This window comes from Mandrillus leucophaeus, unplaced genomic scaffold (assembly GCF_000951045.1).
Source record: "Mandrillus leucophaeus isolate KB7577 unplaced genomic scaffold, Mleu.le_1.0 Scaffold214, whole genome shotgun sequence".
In the NCBI taxonomy this organism is placed as follows: domain Eukaryota; kingdom Metazoa; phylum Chordata; class Mammalia; order Primates; family Cercopithecidae; genus Mandrillus; species Mandrillus leucophaeus.
Window position 1 is genome coordinate 3,532,403 of NW_012102188.1, and position 16,825 is coordinate 3,549,227.

The 16,825-nt window shown below is 41.9% G+C and overlaps 1 protein-coding gene across 1 annotated transcript in view; it reads right to left on the bottom strand.

The window, feature by feature from the left end:
• The window catches only part of LOC105540050 (LIM and senescent cell antigen-like-containing domain protein 3-like), a 34,971-nt gene that overhangs the window by 7,292 nt on the left and 10,854 nt on the right, over positions 1–16,825 (bottom strand). Inside the window, exons 3-8 of the mRNA XM_011980544.1 lie at positions 9,655–9,721; positions 8,049–8,169; positions 7,463–7,612; positions 5,193–5,343; positions 4,522–4,614; positions 3,173–3,221 (exon numbers count right to left, since the gene is read on the bottom strand). Of these exons, the coding sequence (XP_011835934.1) occupies positions 3,173–3,221; positions 4,522–4,614; positions 5,193–5,343; positions 7,463–7,612; positions 8,049–8,169; positions 9,655–9,721 (631 nt within the window). The remainder of the gene's footprint in view (positions 1–3,172; positions 3,222–4,521; positions 4,615–5,192; positions 5,344–7,462; positions 7,613–8,048; positions 8,170–9,654; positions 9,722–16,825) is intronic.

Genomic DNA, 16,825 nt, shown 5'->3' on the forward strand with positions numbered 1-16,825 from the left:
AGGCAAAGCAGTTCACACACCAGGCCTTATTAAGAGCAGAGACCACTAGAGAAAGAGGAAAGAGATCTGGTCACATGGAAATACATCCTTATGGGGAGCAGGGCAGCTCAGAATTTCAACTCTAAAACAGAACTACGACTGTGTCTGTGGCACTTGGTGGAGGTTCTCAATAACCTTTTTTTTAAAAAAAAAAAAAAAATGAGACAGGGTCTTGCTCTATTGCCCAGGCTGGAGTACAGTGGCACAATCATGGCTCACTGTAGCCCCAACCTCCCAGGCTCAAGTGATCCTCCCACCTCAGCCTCCTGACTAACTGAGACTACAGGTGCACGCCACTAAACCTGGCTAATTTTTTTTTTGATACGGACTGTTGCTCTGTTGCCAGGCTGGAGTGCAGTGACGCAATCGCAGTTCACTGCAACCTCCGCCTCCTGGGTTCAAGTGATTCTCCTGCCTCATTTTCTTGAGTAGCTGGGACTACAGGCGTGCGCCACCATGACCAGCTAATTTTTGTATTTTTAGTAGAGACAGGATTTCACCATGTTGGCCAGGATGGTCTCGATCTCTTGACTTTGTGATCCGCCCGTCTTGGCCTCCCAAAGTGCTGGGACTACAGGCGTGAGCCACTGCGCCCGGCTTATACCTGGCTAATTTTTGTATTTTTTGTAGAAACACAGTTTTGCCATGTTTCCCAGGCCAGTCTTGAACTCCTGGGCTCAAGCAATCTCCCTGCCTCAGTCTCCCAAAATGCTGAGATTACAGGCATGAGCCACCATGCCCAGCCAAGATCCTCTTTCTTGAGAGCTGCTTTTCTTTTGTTTTTCAGACAGGGTCTCGCTCTGTTGCCCAGGCCGTACTGCAGTGGTGTGATCACAGCTCGAACTCCTGGGCTCAGGCAGTCTTCTCATCTCATCCTCCTGTGTAGCTGGGACCACAGGTGTGTGCCACCATATCTGGCTAATTTTTTATTTTTATTTTGTAGAGATGGAGGTCTTGCTATGTTGCCCAGGCTGGTCTTGAACGCCTGGCCCCAAGAAATTCTCCTGCCTTGGCCTCCTTAAGTGCTGGGATTACAGGTGTAAGCCACCACACCCGGCCCTCAACCTTTATGTATACAGTTGTTGCTCAGTATGTGCAGGATGCTGTTTCTAGGATGCCTTGAGGATACCAAAATCTCAGATGCTCAAGTCCCTGATATAAAATGCATATAGCAGCTTTCCAGCTTGGACCCGGCAGAATGGCTCCCGCAAAGAAGGGTGGCGAGAAGAAAAAGGGCCGTTCTGCCATCAACGAGGTGGTGACCCGAGAATACACCATCAACATTCACAAGCGCATCCATGGAGTGGGCTTCCAGAAGTGTGCCCCTTGGGCACTCAAAAGAGATTCGGAAATTTGCCATGAAGGAGACGGGAACTCCAGATGTGCGCATTGATACCAGGCTCAACAAAGCTGTCTGGGCCAAAGGAATAAGGAATGTCCCATACCGAATCCGTGTGCGGCTGTCCAGAAAACGTAATGAGGATGAAGATTCACCAAATAAGCTCTATACTTTGGTTACCTATGTACCTGTTACCACTTTCAAAAATCTACAGACAGTCAATGTGGATGAGAACTAATTGCTGATCATCAAATACATCAAATAAAGTTATAAAATTGAAAAATAAAATAAAATAAAATAAAATGCATATAGCCTATGTACATTGTCCTGTATACTTTTTTTTTTTTTTCTGAGACGAAGTTTCGCTCTTGTTGCCCAGGCTGGAGTGCAATGGTGTGATCTTGGCTCACGGCAACCTCAAGTGATTCTCCTGCCTCTGCCTCCCGAGTAGCTGGGATTATAGGCATGCACCACCACACCTGGCTAATATTTTGTATTTTTAGTAGAGACGGGGTTTCACCATGTTGGCCAGACTGGTCTTGAACTCCTGACCTCAGGTGATCTGCCCGCCTCAGCCTCCCAAAGTGTTGGAATTACAGGTGTGAGCCACTGCTCCTGGTCCTGTCTCGTATAGTTTAGATCATCTCTAGATTAATTACAATGCCTAGTACAACGCAAATGATATGTAAATAGTCATTATACTGTATTATTTGTATTGTTATATTGTTATTTTTCTCTAAATATTTTTGATTCATAGTTGGCTGAATCCACGGATGTTTGCATCCAGCCGTTGGATACGGAGGGCTGACTTTAATCTTTCCCTGTCCTTAAGTATCCTGTGAAGTTATAAATGTGTGCCATGTCTTACACCAGCAACTGTGCCCCCTAGACCTGGGCACATGTGGCGACTGTCCATGCCTCATGTTGTTTAGGTGAGCTTGCTGTTTCTGTCCCTACTGCTGTTGGCCCAACACGGAAATATGAACTAGGTATATAATTTTCAAAAATCCAGACATTAACTTATTTGCCCCTGTAGGAGTCTTTTTTCCAGAGCTGGTAACAAGACAGCTTCCTTTGCAGCTTCTTTCACCTGGCATCTGTTTCACAGAGGAGGGAGGTAAGTTTTATTTTCAGTGGCACTAAAGATTGTTTTCCTGCGTTGTTTTCACAAACTGCACATGAACAGTGTTTCAAAAGTATTTCCTGAATTAGGTGATGTCTGCAGGGAGCCATGAATCATGCTGAAAACAGGATTGTTCAAAACTTTGCCAGGAAGTCTCTGGCAGAATTGTGTTAGTGACTGTTAGCAAACACAGCTGCTTCCTTTCTGTTCCAATCAATCAGCCCAGCCTAATTACCAAAGTGCATTACCAAAGGGTGGTAAGTCCTAGATATGCTTGCTGATAACTGCCAGGTTTTAGTATATGGAGGTTAAAGTGCCTCTTCCTAACTACAATAGCGGATGAAACCGTTCCTAATAAACGTTGTTGTAGAGTTTCCTGAAACTGGACACAGAAACTAGTCTTAGGGTCCACCAGGGACAGTTCCCATGATTGCTGGCATACAACACTGTGGTAGTGACCGGAAGTAGTATCATAAATCAGTAACAAATCCAACTCTTTGATACTATCATCGTACTGCTACAGAGTACTTGGGAAATACGCCAAAGAAAGAGAAAAAGCAACTGATAACGATCACATTCCAAACAATAGCAATCACCAACCTGAATTTCCACATTACCCTAGTGTTTTTGTGTCAAAGTGGTACGAATCTAAAACTCACACAGATACTTACCATCACCTTCTATAACACGATTGCAGTGGAAGCAAACATCACCAAACAGCTGGAAATACAAAAAGGTGGTCAAAGTTCCAGATGTGTGAAATATTCTAGCACACTGAACATTTCAAAATAGCTGGTTATCTAAATTGAGAGTTTATCACTACTAGAGAAAATTAGTAAAAGTTCTTTGACAAGTTTTTACTTCTTACAATGAAAGTAATTCACTGTCATCAATTAAAAAGAAAAACTTTCCAGATGACAGTTTGAACACCCAAATAAGTAATGCAAAATACAGAAATCTGTGAGTCCATATGGATAAGAAACAGATAAATGAATAAACCTATAGATAGGAGAGGAGGTGGGCTGTTGCTCAGGCAGAGCGCTGAGGTGGAGACTACGGGTGGAGGATGTGGGGCTGGAGAACTGTCGTTTGCAGCTGGCACAGAGACAAGAATCATCAAGGGGTGCTAAATCTAGGGCAGGTTGATGAGGAACAGGACATTTCCATGGTCATAAAATGAATGCCCACAGATTGCTTCTTTCTTACAAAAGAGGGAAGGAAATTGTAATTCATAGTGATGTTATCGGCCAGCACCAAGCCTGGGAGATCACCAGTGGCAGGAGAGGTATAAAGTGCTCCAGAGACAAGGTTCTGAGAGGATGCCTGCCACTGTTATGGGGCTGCAACCTGCTGTGTATAACCTCATCTAAGCACAGAGAAGCAGCAGGTGAACCCAAGTGGAAAGTAGTCTATTAAAAGGGGGTAGGGGCCCTCTGCACCCCTCCAAAATGTCAATGTCATCAAAAATTTGAAAAGGCTCTGGAAATGTTCCAGATTTAAGAAGGCTAAAGAAACATCACAACCCCAGGCTGGGTCCAGTCTGGGAGTGGAAAAAGTGCTGTGAGGATGTTACTGACTCAAGCGACAAAATTGGGATAAATGGGTTGAAGTATGGTATCAATATTGATAACTACGATTACGTTAGAGAGTCCCATATTCTTGGGAAATATACACTGAAGTATTTAGGGGTAAAGGAGTATGACAAACTTATTGGCAAATGCTTTAGAAACAGCCATCATACTTGTATATGATATTTACGTAAGTACGTGTTTTACACAGGAAGACCGAGCGCGGGAAACGATAAAGCGAACTGTGGACTTGAATGAAAGGCATACAGGTATTCTTTGTATTTTCCATTTTATAGTTAGCTTCTGAGTCTGAAATTATTTCCCAAATACAAAGTTAAAAACAAATTTCTACTGAACAATGTGCATCTTCCAAGAGATTTACTTGTAGTTAAACTACTGATAAGCTTAGGTTCATAAAAGTCTATCTGGCACCCAGTGACTAAGGTCAATACCTGGTTATAGTGGGTTTCACAATACGCCAGGCCTTTCCTCTCATAATGGCGATGTCCAAGAAAGGGTTTCTCACACTTGGCGCACACAAAATGCTGAAAGGAAAAACTGCTATAGGTCATTTTTGAATTGCCATATTTTATATCTAATAAAGGAAATCCCGAAGTTAACGTATTTTCAGAGAAGATGAATGAAAGTTTGAGACAGTCATTTCATTTGGCCATAAGTGGCCTCATAATATAATACTTTCGCAGTTTTAATTCAGGTGTCTGTCTTTAAAGGTTACTTTAAGACATAGCCTATTACAATAGGCCAAAAAGAGAACAGAGGTGAGCATCTCAGTAGCACCTATAAAGGACGAGCTGCTGCTGGATATAGACCGTGGCACTTCCTGCTTCAAGAAGGCTTTAGGAGCAAAAGTGCACATCCTGTATCATTACTGAGCCATTCACAAAAGCAGTGTACATTCTATATTCTTAACTGTCAGCAAAGTCAATTGTCTTTAAAATGTCCATGTTTAATCTTTAGACTCTCCTAATCTTGCCAGGACACCTGAATCACAGAGATTTGAAAGTACTAGTTACCCCTGAATCATGAAGATTTGAAAGTATTGGTTACACCTTAATCATGGAGATTTGAAAGAACTGGTTGCCCTTTGCCATTCAGAACTCACCTCCACATGCCACTGCTTGCCCATGGCGTTCACCACGCGCCCTTCAATGGGCCGTCGGCAAGCGCCACAGATGGGGACCCCCATTTTATCATGGCATGGCAGGCAGTACAGCTCCCCTTTCAGCTCCCGTGCATCGGCAGTCAGTTCCTTCCTGTCCGTGAGAAAGACAGCCAGCTTAATACTAATACTAAGAGAGAAAAATGACCAACCGATGGGGCTAGCACACTTTTCAGGTTTTTAAAGACATTACTATGACGATCCCTGCAAACTTCTTTTTCCCCCTTTAGAGGTGATCAGAGTAACCTGAATTAATAGGCCCGAACAGGTTTCAGACTCCTACCAAAAAATCTGTATCTTAAAAGGATAAGATGCAAGACTAGGTCAGATACACACCAACACACCAGGCATATTCATCATTTCCTTCTTATATTATCACATTACATTTTAGTCCATTTGCCTTCCTTTAAAAGCTACAGGGAATAATCACAGTGCTGAGGGTAGACTCAGTACTACTACCTGCTATGGTGTGACTGTGCCCTCCAAAGTTCATGATTCCCAGTGCAGGTGTTGGGAAGTAAGACCTCTAAGGGGTGATTAGATCATGAAGGCTCTGACCTCACGGATGGATTAATGCTGTTATTGAGGGGGTGGGTTCCTTATAAAAGGACGAGTTCAGCCTCCTTCCTTCTCTTCCTTCCCCCCTCTTTTCTTCCCCACCATGTGATGCCCTCTGCTATGTTTTGATGCAGAAGAAGGTCCTCACCAGATGCCAGCCCCTTGATCTTGGACTTTCCAGCCTCCAGAACCATGAGCCAAATACATTTCTGCTGGTTACAAATTACCCAGTTTGTGGTATTCTGTTATAGGCGCATAAAATAGACTAAGACATGACCTTTCCAAGCAAACTGAAAAGTTGGGAGACTAGTTCCATTTACTAACATATTTAAATTGTCACAAGCTGTTGAAAAGAGTTATAGGTTAACAGGTTTATTTTCATAAACAATAAAATTCCCAGAATTTCCTTCTCCAAATACTCAAATTAAATATTATTTTCAGTCTCCTGCATCAATAAACATTTGGTCAGAGATGGTCCCAATTAGTCAAATGGATTTGTTTGAATTTCACCCCTTTTGTGTAATTCTCTAGGAGAGATGCTAATGAAAAGTGGACAGAGGAGAATCCCCCAAAAGGAAGGACAGGTAAGAAAATGAGGTAAGGCACAAACTGATAATTCAATCATAAAAGATGAGATGGCTGAACTTATACGACCAAACTGTTTTCTTTTTTTTCACTTTTTTTAAATGAGACGGAGTCTTGCTCTGTCATCCAGGCTGAAGTGCAGTGGTGCGATCTTGGCTCACTGCAAGCTCCGCCTCCCGGGTTCACACCATTCTCCTGCCCCAGCCTCCCGAGTAGCTGGGACTACAGGTGCCCGCCACCATGCCCGGCTAATCTTTGTATTTTTAGTAGAGATGGGGTTTCCCTGTGCTAGCCAGGATGATCTTGATCTCCTGACCTCGTGATCTACCTGCCTTGGCCTCCCAAAGTGCTGGGATTACAGGCGTGAGCCACCACGCCTGGCCAGTTATTGCTAAGTTTCTCAGGCACAATAAGAGTATTGTGGTTCTGACCAGGTGCAGTGGCTCATGCCTATAATCCCAGCACTTTGGGAGGCCGAGATGGGTGCACTGCTTGAGCCCAGGAGTTTGAGACCAGCCTGGGCAACACAGCAAGACTCCATCTCTACAAAAAATTAAAAAAGGGTGGCATGTGCCTGTGGTCCCAGCTATTCTGGAGGCTGAGGTGGGAGGATTGCTTGAGCCCAGGAGGGTGTGGCTGCAGTGAGCTATGACTGCCCACTGCACTTCAGCCTGGGCAATAGAGCGAGACCCTGTCTCAAGAGAAAAATAAAAAAAATTAAAAATAGTATCGTGGTTCCATAGGAAAATGCCCTTATTCCCAGGAGATGTGTACTGAGAGTCATGAGAAATTTTAGAGGTATGTGTATACATGCACACGCACACACATACACAGGAGGGTGAAATGAGAATGTACTGTATACACACAAGCGTGGCAAAATATTAACTGGTGAAACAATTAAGGGTATACAAGTTTCATTATATCATTCTCTTTAACTCTTCTATAGTTTAACATTTTCTAGACTAAAAATTGGAGAAAAACAATTTGGTTTGCTAGAGTAACAGAACTATAGATAAATGTAGTCTTTCATTCCCACTGCTTGTGTAACAAAAAAGAAACAATTCCAGTACCCGCAGTTGGCACAGTTGAAATGGTCTGGATGGTAGGGGTCGTTCTTGAATATCAGAGGCTGCTCGTCGATGATAGCATGGCATTTCTGGCAGATATATTTCCCAAGGCCTCTCGCTTTCTCACGATTATGACAGGGGCGACACAGGTGTCTAAACAGAGCCAAAACTTACATTTAAAATTTTAGGTTCTTTCTAATGGTTAAAAAGAAATATGCTTCCCTTATCTCTGGAAAGAAATTAAGCACACCATTTCTTAAAAAAATCACTCCTGTGCTTAACAGAGCAGAATCAAGCTACACGAAAATTGTGTTCCAACCCTAATATCTGACTGATTTTCATGAAACTCCATCTAGGCACATCCCCCGTTGGTAGTTCAGCCATGCATGGAGCAGTTATGCCCTGTGCACAGCAATGCAAGGGTCCCCTCCCAGCAGCAGCACTCAGTCAACACACTGCAGTGTCTGAGTTCCCATGCCCTCAATTCGGTGTCCTACAGAACTGCCTTACATCCCGCGTGGAGAAGACACGTGATCTTGTCACAGTCACATTATCCACCCACATCTGACAAGGATGAAAATCCACCTACCTCCCAGCATTCTTGACAAAGCCGATATCCGCCAGAACTTCCTGGCAGAGGTCACAGCGGAAGCACTCTGGATGCCAGCTGTTATTCATGGCTTTGATAACTCGGCCAATGATGAATTCACCTGTGGGAAAGCAACACACAAAGGATGTTACTAAGTAACAAGCATGGTACTTTATTTACTAAGAGAGCAATTAAGGAAAAACACTGAGGAAAAAAAACCATTTAAGCCTTTCTCAACAAAGGATTTTTTTTTTTTTTTTTTTTTTTTGAGACAGAGTTTCGCCCTTGTCGTCCAGGCTGGAGTGTAATGGCGCCATCTTGGCTCACTGCAACCTCCACCTCCTGGGTTCAAGCGATTCTCCTGCCTCAGCCTCCCAAGTAGCTGGGATTACAGGCACGCGCCACCACGCCCGGCTAATTTTGTATTTTCAGTAGAGATGGGGTTTCTCCATGTTGGTCAGGCTGGTCTTGAATTCCCGACCTCAGGTGATCCTCCCGCCTTGGCCTCCCAAAGTGCTAGGATTATAGGTGTGAGCCACCACACCTGGCCAGTAGAGGAACTTTTTATTTATGTGTCTACCAGAGTAAGCACATTAGAAAAAAAGTTTTTATTTCATCTGAGTTTTTGTTTTTGATTCAGTAGCCACGTTTTTGGGCTGTTTTGTTTCATCTCTCAATCTAGTTTTCCTTTCCAAATGAGGTACTGGGCTGTCTTGAATGCCTTTTGGTTATTTCTGTCATTGTCAACATAGACAACTGAAATCTCCAGCACAGTTTCTTATAACCCATACTTAATTTATTCTTTCATTAAACCTTTAGAACATTCTACTCAGTTCCTTCAATCTCTGGAAACCTAGCAGAGGGATTAGCAACCAGTGAAGTGGACAACATGCAAGCAAGTCCATTGCTTATGCACCGTGCAAGCAACGCTGAAGCATCCCTAAGCATCAAAAGCACCTCACTGATGTCTTCCCTACCTCTTTCCTGGCAAAACCAAAAGCAAATAGATAAAGGTTGTGTTAACACAGGAAAAGAACAATCCTAATCGCCACCCGATAGGAGTCCTAGTTCATCCCAAAATACCTCTACCTTAAATGTCCTTAAAAATCAATTCTCTCTAGGTTTTGATACTCCTCCAGTTTGTTATATATTAACAATAGGGAAGAGGAGTGATGAAGTATCCAACAGTTACTCATAATGAGCACCAAAAACCATCTTTAGCATTGATACTTCACCAGTGTGAAATGACTTAAGGAATTTGGAAACTTATTTTTTTTTTCCCCAAGATGGAGTTTTGCTCTGTTGCCCAGGCTGGAGTGAAGTGGCCCAATCTGGGCTCACTGCAACCTCTGCCACCTGGGCTAAAGCAATTCTCCTGCCTCAGCCTCTTGAGTAACTGGGATTACAGGCACCTGCCACCACGTCCAGCTAATTTTTGAATTTTTAGTAGAGATGGGGTTTCCCCATGTTGGCCAGGCTGGTGTCAAACTCCTGACCTCAGGTGATCCTCCTCCCACCGCCTCCCAAAGTGCTAGGATTACAGGTGTGAGCCACCGTACCCGGCCGGAAACTTACTTTTTACTTGACGTTCAGCAGTAAAACTTACCACACTGATGACAGCAAGGGGCAAAGAGCATCTGAAAGTCATGTTCACAGTACTTTCTTCCTTCAAACTGAAAGAGAGGGTACCACCAACTTACAAACAAGAAATAATCACAGGAGAAATATAATCATTTGATGGAGATATACAGGAAAGGTGTTTCCGAGCTAAGAGTTTATAACTCCACCGGGATTTAGAAAAGCAGATACACTTTTGCACCATCCATACATCTGCATGTTGGTACAGGAAAGACACGTGGAATGAGCTGAGGCCAGAGTGACTAGTACACCTACAGGGATGGTGACCCGGCCTCTGACTGCGCTGAATTGTTTTCTGGCTCAAATACCCTGCCTTTAATGAATCTGATGAAAGCTAGGGATCACCTCTCCCTCCAGAAAATATGCACATACATACAACTCACTTCCCACATTTTTTAGGTCGATATCTGTAATTCTCACTGTAACCTTAAATATTTACAAAGGGCAAATATTCTAGCACATTGTACTTTATTTATTTATTTATTTTAAATGGGAGTCTTGCTATGTTGCCTAGACTGGTTATTGGACTCCCGGCCCAAAGCAATCCTCCTACCTCAGCCTCTCAAAGCACTGGGACCACAGGCGTTAGCCAGTATGCTCAGCCCCAGCACATTTTAAAATGACCAAAATCCATTAAAAAAAATCCTTTTAACAGCCGCAATTTTTACATCTTTCATTTCTTGAACTGTTTCCATTTCATGTCCTCCAATTTTATCCGAGTATATTTTTTGTACTTGTCTTTAACTGATCGCCCTGCCATACTTTTCTGCAATTAAAAAAAAAAAAAATATATATATATATATATACACAAAAACCATGAAATTTTAAAATGTGCTTTCTGAATCCATAAGGCTGTAAAGGTTAACATTTATTTTCTTCTGTATTATCATTACAATGATTAGTACAGGACAAGCAAGACATAAATATTAATTTTTTAATACTATCTGTTTACTTGAAAAGCATATCTTAGTGATAGTGAAATGAGTAGGGCTGCCCTTTCCTCCTACAATTATTTCATGTATCTCATGCATCAATATGGTTTTCCACTAGAAGACTCAGGTTCAATATTAATTCTAGATCTATTTTCTATTTTGGGTGTTGCTTTTTAAAAAATATATATAAATGCTAAGAAGCCTTTTTCATATTACCAAGTCGTGAGACTTGTTATAGTACTGTCTCCCCTTGAGTCTTTGAGCTCCTTACAAGTTATATGTCAAAAGTCACACACTGTTTGATTATCAAAATCCATTTTTAATGATATCCATTTTTAATGTATCACTTGTCAACTCAATTTCCTCAAATTATGGCTATAGATTTAGTTCATCCAATTTAGTGAACATATCTACCACAGCTTAACTGGCAAAGTCAGTTCTTACTATTGAACCAACCAAAGCAGATTTTCTCCTAGAAAAATAACTTTTTTCCCCCCAGAGTCTCACTCTCTTGCCCAGGCTGGAGTGCAGAGGTACAATCTTGGCTCACTGTAACCTCTGCCTCTTGGGTTCAAGCGATTCTCCTGCCTCAGCTTCCTGAGTAGCTGGGATTAGAGGCACCCGCCACCACATCCAGCTAATTTTTGTATTTTTAATAGAGACAGGGTTTCACCATGTTGGCCAGGCTGGTCTTGAACTCCTGACCTCAAGTGATCCGCCCGCCTTGGCCTCCCAAAGTGCTGGGATTACAGGTGTGAGCTACTATGTTCAGCTTTCACTTAATTCAAATTAATAAGCTGTCATATATTTACTGTATCTTTTTGTTTTTAGACTAGGTCTTGCTGTGTTGTTCAGGCTTGTCTTGAACTCTTGGGCTCAAGTGATCCTTCCACATCAGCCTCTTGAGTAGCTGGGATTACAGGCACACACTACCTTGACCAGATTAATGTATCTGGTTTTTAAAGTTTATTAACAGAGGAGAATAAATTGATATGCTATTACTCATACTCTGCCATACTACATTATAATGTGAAGTCAAAAGTACAAGTATTTATGAAGTGTGATATATTTCTGATAAATGTATGCCATCTATGTGTATAAAAATCTGATGCTTAGCTTTTAGCAGTAATTCACGGAACTACCATATGATCCAGCAATCTCACTACTGGGAATATATCCAAAGGAAATAGAATCAATATGTGGAAGAGATTTCTGCACTCTCATGTTTACTGCAGCACTATTCACAATAGCCAAGATTTGGAAGCAACCTAACTGTCTATCAACAGATGAATGGATAAAAAAAATATGGTACATATACCCAGTGTACTCCTCTTTGGCCATACAAAAGAATGAGATCTTGTCATCTGTAGCGACATGGATGAACCTGGAGGACGTTACATTAAGTGAAATAAGCACTGAAGGACAAATACTACATGATCTCACTCATATGTGGAATCTAAAGAGGTTGATTTCATGGAAATAGTAAGATAGAGGCTGCCAGAGCCTGGGGAGAATGGAGTGGAGAGCATGGGGAGAAGATGGTCAATGGGTACAAAGTTACAGTTAGGATGAGTAAGTTCTAGTGTTCTATTGCACAGTAGTGTGACTGTGGTTAATAATAGTGCATTTCAAAATAGCTATTTCAAAATAGCTAGAAAAGGGGTATTCTGAATGTTCTCACTACAAAGAAATTATAAATGTACGAGGTGATGGATATGTTAAATACCCTGATTTGATTTTTACACAATGTATACATGTATTGAAACATCACACTGTGCCTCATATGTGTAATTATTATGTCAGTTAGAAACAAACAAACAAACAAACAAAACGACCACAAAACAGCCTTCTGTATCTGCTGGGTCTGCATCCTTGGATTCAATCAACCAAGGATAAAAAAATATGTGGAGGGAAAAACCCCAAACAATAAAAAATACCACTAGAAAAATAAAAATAAGACAAATTTAAAAACACAGTATAACAACTATTTACAGAGCATTTACATTTCATTAGCTATTATAAGTAATCTAGAGGTAATGAAAAGTATAAGGAGGATGTGCATAGGTTATATAAAAATAAGTACACCATTTTATATCAGGGACTTGAGCGTTCGAAGATTTTGGTAAACTCTGAGGGTGAGGTGGGAGTGGGGTGGAGGGGGTGTCCTGGAACTAGTCCTCTGTGGACACCATAAGACAACTGTATAAAAACTCAGAAATAACTCCATTAATTTAGTTAGAAATGATCAACTTTTATTCTGTATTAAATGAAAGAGAAAGATGCATATTGCATAAAAACACAAAAAAGTAGCCCAGCAGTTAACATATATATATATATTAGAAGGTGTGTATATATATATATATAGATATAAAATATATATATATATATTTTGGAAGGTTGAAAATATAATCCCTGGCTAAGATAAAATAAAATTAGGATTAGCTGTAATTTGGAAACACCTTTTAACAAGACAGGTAGGAGTCAAGAACACTGACCATGGATCCAGACTGCCTGCGTTCAAGATCTGACTGAAAGACTCATTCAAGTTGCTTAACCTTTCAGGGCCTCCCAAGAGTCAAAAAGCGATAATGCTTTGGTCTGTTTGCTCTAGCTCATGGCATGCCCTCACTGGGACATTGTGAAATACATATTTGGTCTTCCTCCCAGTTTCTTGGCATAGAACTCCTAAAATCCTTGGAATCTTAAAAGTGATGTCTTTTTATATGTTAATGAGGTGACTCATGACTGGCAGCCCCTGGGTAGATTCAGGATGGGACTGGGTTACCAGAAAGACCAAGGCAGACTTAGATGGTTGGGGTTTTCAGCGCCACCCTCCAGCCTTCAGGGAAGGCAGAGAGGAGCTGAAGGTTAAGTTGATCACCCATGGCCAAGTGTTTAATTAATCATGCCTACATAATGAAGCCTCCGTAAACATGTGAAAGGACAGGTGCAGACAGCTTCTGGACAGCTGAACACAGTGCAGTTTCCCAGAGGGTGGTGGAGCCAGAGAAGGTGCGGAGGCTCTGACCACCTTCCCCCATATACCTCACCCTATGTATCTCTTCATCTGTATCCTTTGTAATATCCTTTTTTAAAATTTATTTTTATGTATTATTATTATTATTATTTTTTCAGAAACAGGGTCTTGCCCTGTTTTTCAGGCTGGAGTGCAGTGGCATGAGTATAGCTCACTGTAGCCTCCAACTCCTGGGCTCAAATGATCTTCCCACCTCAGCCTCCCAAGTAGCTGGGACTATGTGTGTCATCATGCCTGGTTAATTTTGTTATTTTTTGTAGAGACGGGATCTCACTATGTTGTCCAGGCTACTCTTGAACTCCTGGCTTCAAGCAATCCTCCCACCTGAGTCTGTCGAAGTGCTAGGATTACGGGTGTGCTCCACCATGCCTGGCTGGTAATATTGTTTATAATAAACTGGTAGAGCCAGGCATGGTAGCATGTGCCTATAGTCCCAGCTACTGGGAAGGCGGAGGCAGGAAGACTGCTTGAGTCCACGAGATGGAGGCTGCAGTGAACTGTGATTGTTCCACTGCACTCCAGTTTAGGCGACAGAGCTTGGCCTTGTCTCAAAACAAACAAACAAACAAACAAACAAAATACTAATAATAAACCAGTAAACGTGTTTCCCTGAGCTCTATGAGTTGCTCTGGCAAATTAACAGAACCAGAAGAGGGGGCTGTGGGATCCCCAATTTACAGAGCATGTCAGCCAGAAGTACAGAGAAAGCAATCTGGGGCTTTCCATTGGCATCAGAAGGAGAAGACAGTCCCTGTGGCTGACCCCTCAATATGTGGGATCTGAGGCTATCTCCAGGTAGATAGTGTGGGAATTGAATCAGAGAACGCCCAGCTGGTGTCCACTGCAGAACTGATTGCTTGCTTTGTGTGTGGGGAAAAATTTCCATACATTTGGTCACAGAAGAACTTCTGTGGTGACTGTCGTGGTGTGCAAGCAGAAGAAAAATGGTTTGTGTTTTCTATCCACCTCATTCACAATTTCTTACCAATGCTCTTTGCTTTGCTCTCCCAGAGTTTTCTCTTAAAAAGGATGAATTCTTCTGAAATTTAGTCAGGGGATGTAGTCAGGGGATGAAAAAGGCTAAGTCCTAAAAGGAAAGCTGTTGGCTGGGCGCAGTGGCTCACGCCTGTAATCTCAGCACTTTGGAAGGCTGAGATGGGCAGATCACAAGATCAGGAGTTCGAGACCAGCCTGACCAACATGTTGAAATCTCTCTCTACTAAAAATACAAAAATTAGCCAGGCGTGGTGGCATGCGCCTGTCATTCCAGCTACTGAGGAGGCTGAGTCAGGAGAATCGCTTGAACCCAGGAGGCAGAGGTTGCAGTGAGCCGAGATGGCGCCACTGCACTCCAGCCTAGGCAACAGAGCAAAACTCAGAAAGAAATAAAGAAAGAAGAAAGAAGCAAGAAAAGAAAGGAAAAGAAAGGAAAAGGAAAGGAAAGGAAAGGAAAGGAAAGGAAAGGAAAGGAAAGGAAAGGAAAGGAAAGGAAAGCAAAGGAAAGGAAAGAAGGAAGGAAGGAAGAAAGAAAGAAAGAAAAAAAAGAAAGAAAGAGAAAAAGAAAGAAAGAAAGCTGTTGTAACTACTGTCTACATCTCTAAACTAAGCATATACAATCATGTGCTGGATAACATTTCTGTCAACAATGAACCATATATACTACCATGGTATATGGTATATTTACTGTACTTCTTCTAAGTTTGGATACTTTTAGATACACAAATACTCACCATTGTGTTACAACTGCCTGCGGTATTCTGTATAGTAACATGCTGTACAGGTTTGTAGCCTAGAGGAATAGCCTATACCATATAGACTAGATGTGCTGTAGGCTATTACACTTAGGTTAAATACATTCTCTGATTTTTGCACAACAATGAACTCGCCTAATGACACCTTTCTCAGACATTTCCCTGTGGTTAAGGGATGTGCACATCTGTACCTGAATATAGGATATCCAACACAGTTCCTAAAGCCAAGCTTCTCCTTAACAAGAAAATACATAAGGCAGGGAAAGCCTAAGCTTATGGGTTTCAGCACTCCTAACTAATCCTTTTTGATGGGTATCCTGGAGCAATTAATGCTAGTAGGATTTGAGATTTCTTTCGTTTGCAATGTGAGAGAAGTGCTATTGTGAATATAAGTATGTTTTCAGGCAAAGAGAAAAGGATCCAGAAATTGAGACCTTTAAAACCAGAACAGGAGGACTTAGAAATAGATTTCCTTGCCACCATTATCCTGCAAATCTCCTGCACTCTGGGCCATGCTTCTCCAGTGTCACAACGACTGTTAATTCCAGGTGGAGAACTTCTGCTATAACGAGCTGCCTCTTTTCTACAGAGTGTAGAAATGATCAAACACAGTACAGCCCAACTTTTGGGCCTGACAGGCCAGAAGTTTATCCAAAGTAAAACTCCAGGATACAAATTTTTAAAAAAATCAAGAATCATAAATTGGGAAGAATTAAATTTCTATAAATATAGCTTTTCTAGGTAACTCCACATTACATCCCAAAATGGATTTAAACAAGGAATACAATAAGCCTATTAGAAATATTAAAGGTCCAAATTAGTGGTATTTATAAACAAAATGCTGTAAGAACCCTGGGGTCCCACCACCTGTGGAAATGGGTCGCTCTGTGTGGGGGAAGATGAACTGCAAGAACGGCTCTGTTCTTAACTGTTTTAAGTTTTGGAGTTCTGTAAATATTCCCTTTAGGGGAAAAAACAGAATCATTCTGAGCTGCTTTCAAGTAAGCTCAGGATGAGAAATCAGCTGCAAGTCTCATTTCCAGTCAAGTGCAAATTTGCAAATCTTCATTTGGTGCTTTACACCGGTTTGTCATAAACTGCCCTGAAGTGAGTGGGTCCACAGATAAACAGATGTGCTGGTTGGAAGTGGCTTCCATTCTCAGTTTCCGCCTTCCTGAATAATCAGAGTAAATGAGTGAAGAAACCTCTCTGTAAAACATCTTGCTACAAACTTACTCATCATAAATGGGTCTTTCCTGGCCAGGGGCAGTGGCTCATGCCTGTAATCTCAGCACTTTGGGAGGACAAGGCGAGCAGATCACCTGAGGTCGGGAGTTTGAGACCAGCCTGACCAACATGGAGAAACCCCGTCTCTACTAAAAATACAAAATTAGCCGGGCGTGGTGGCGCATGCCTGTA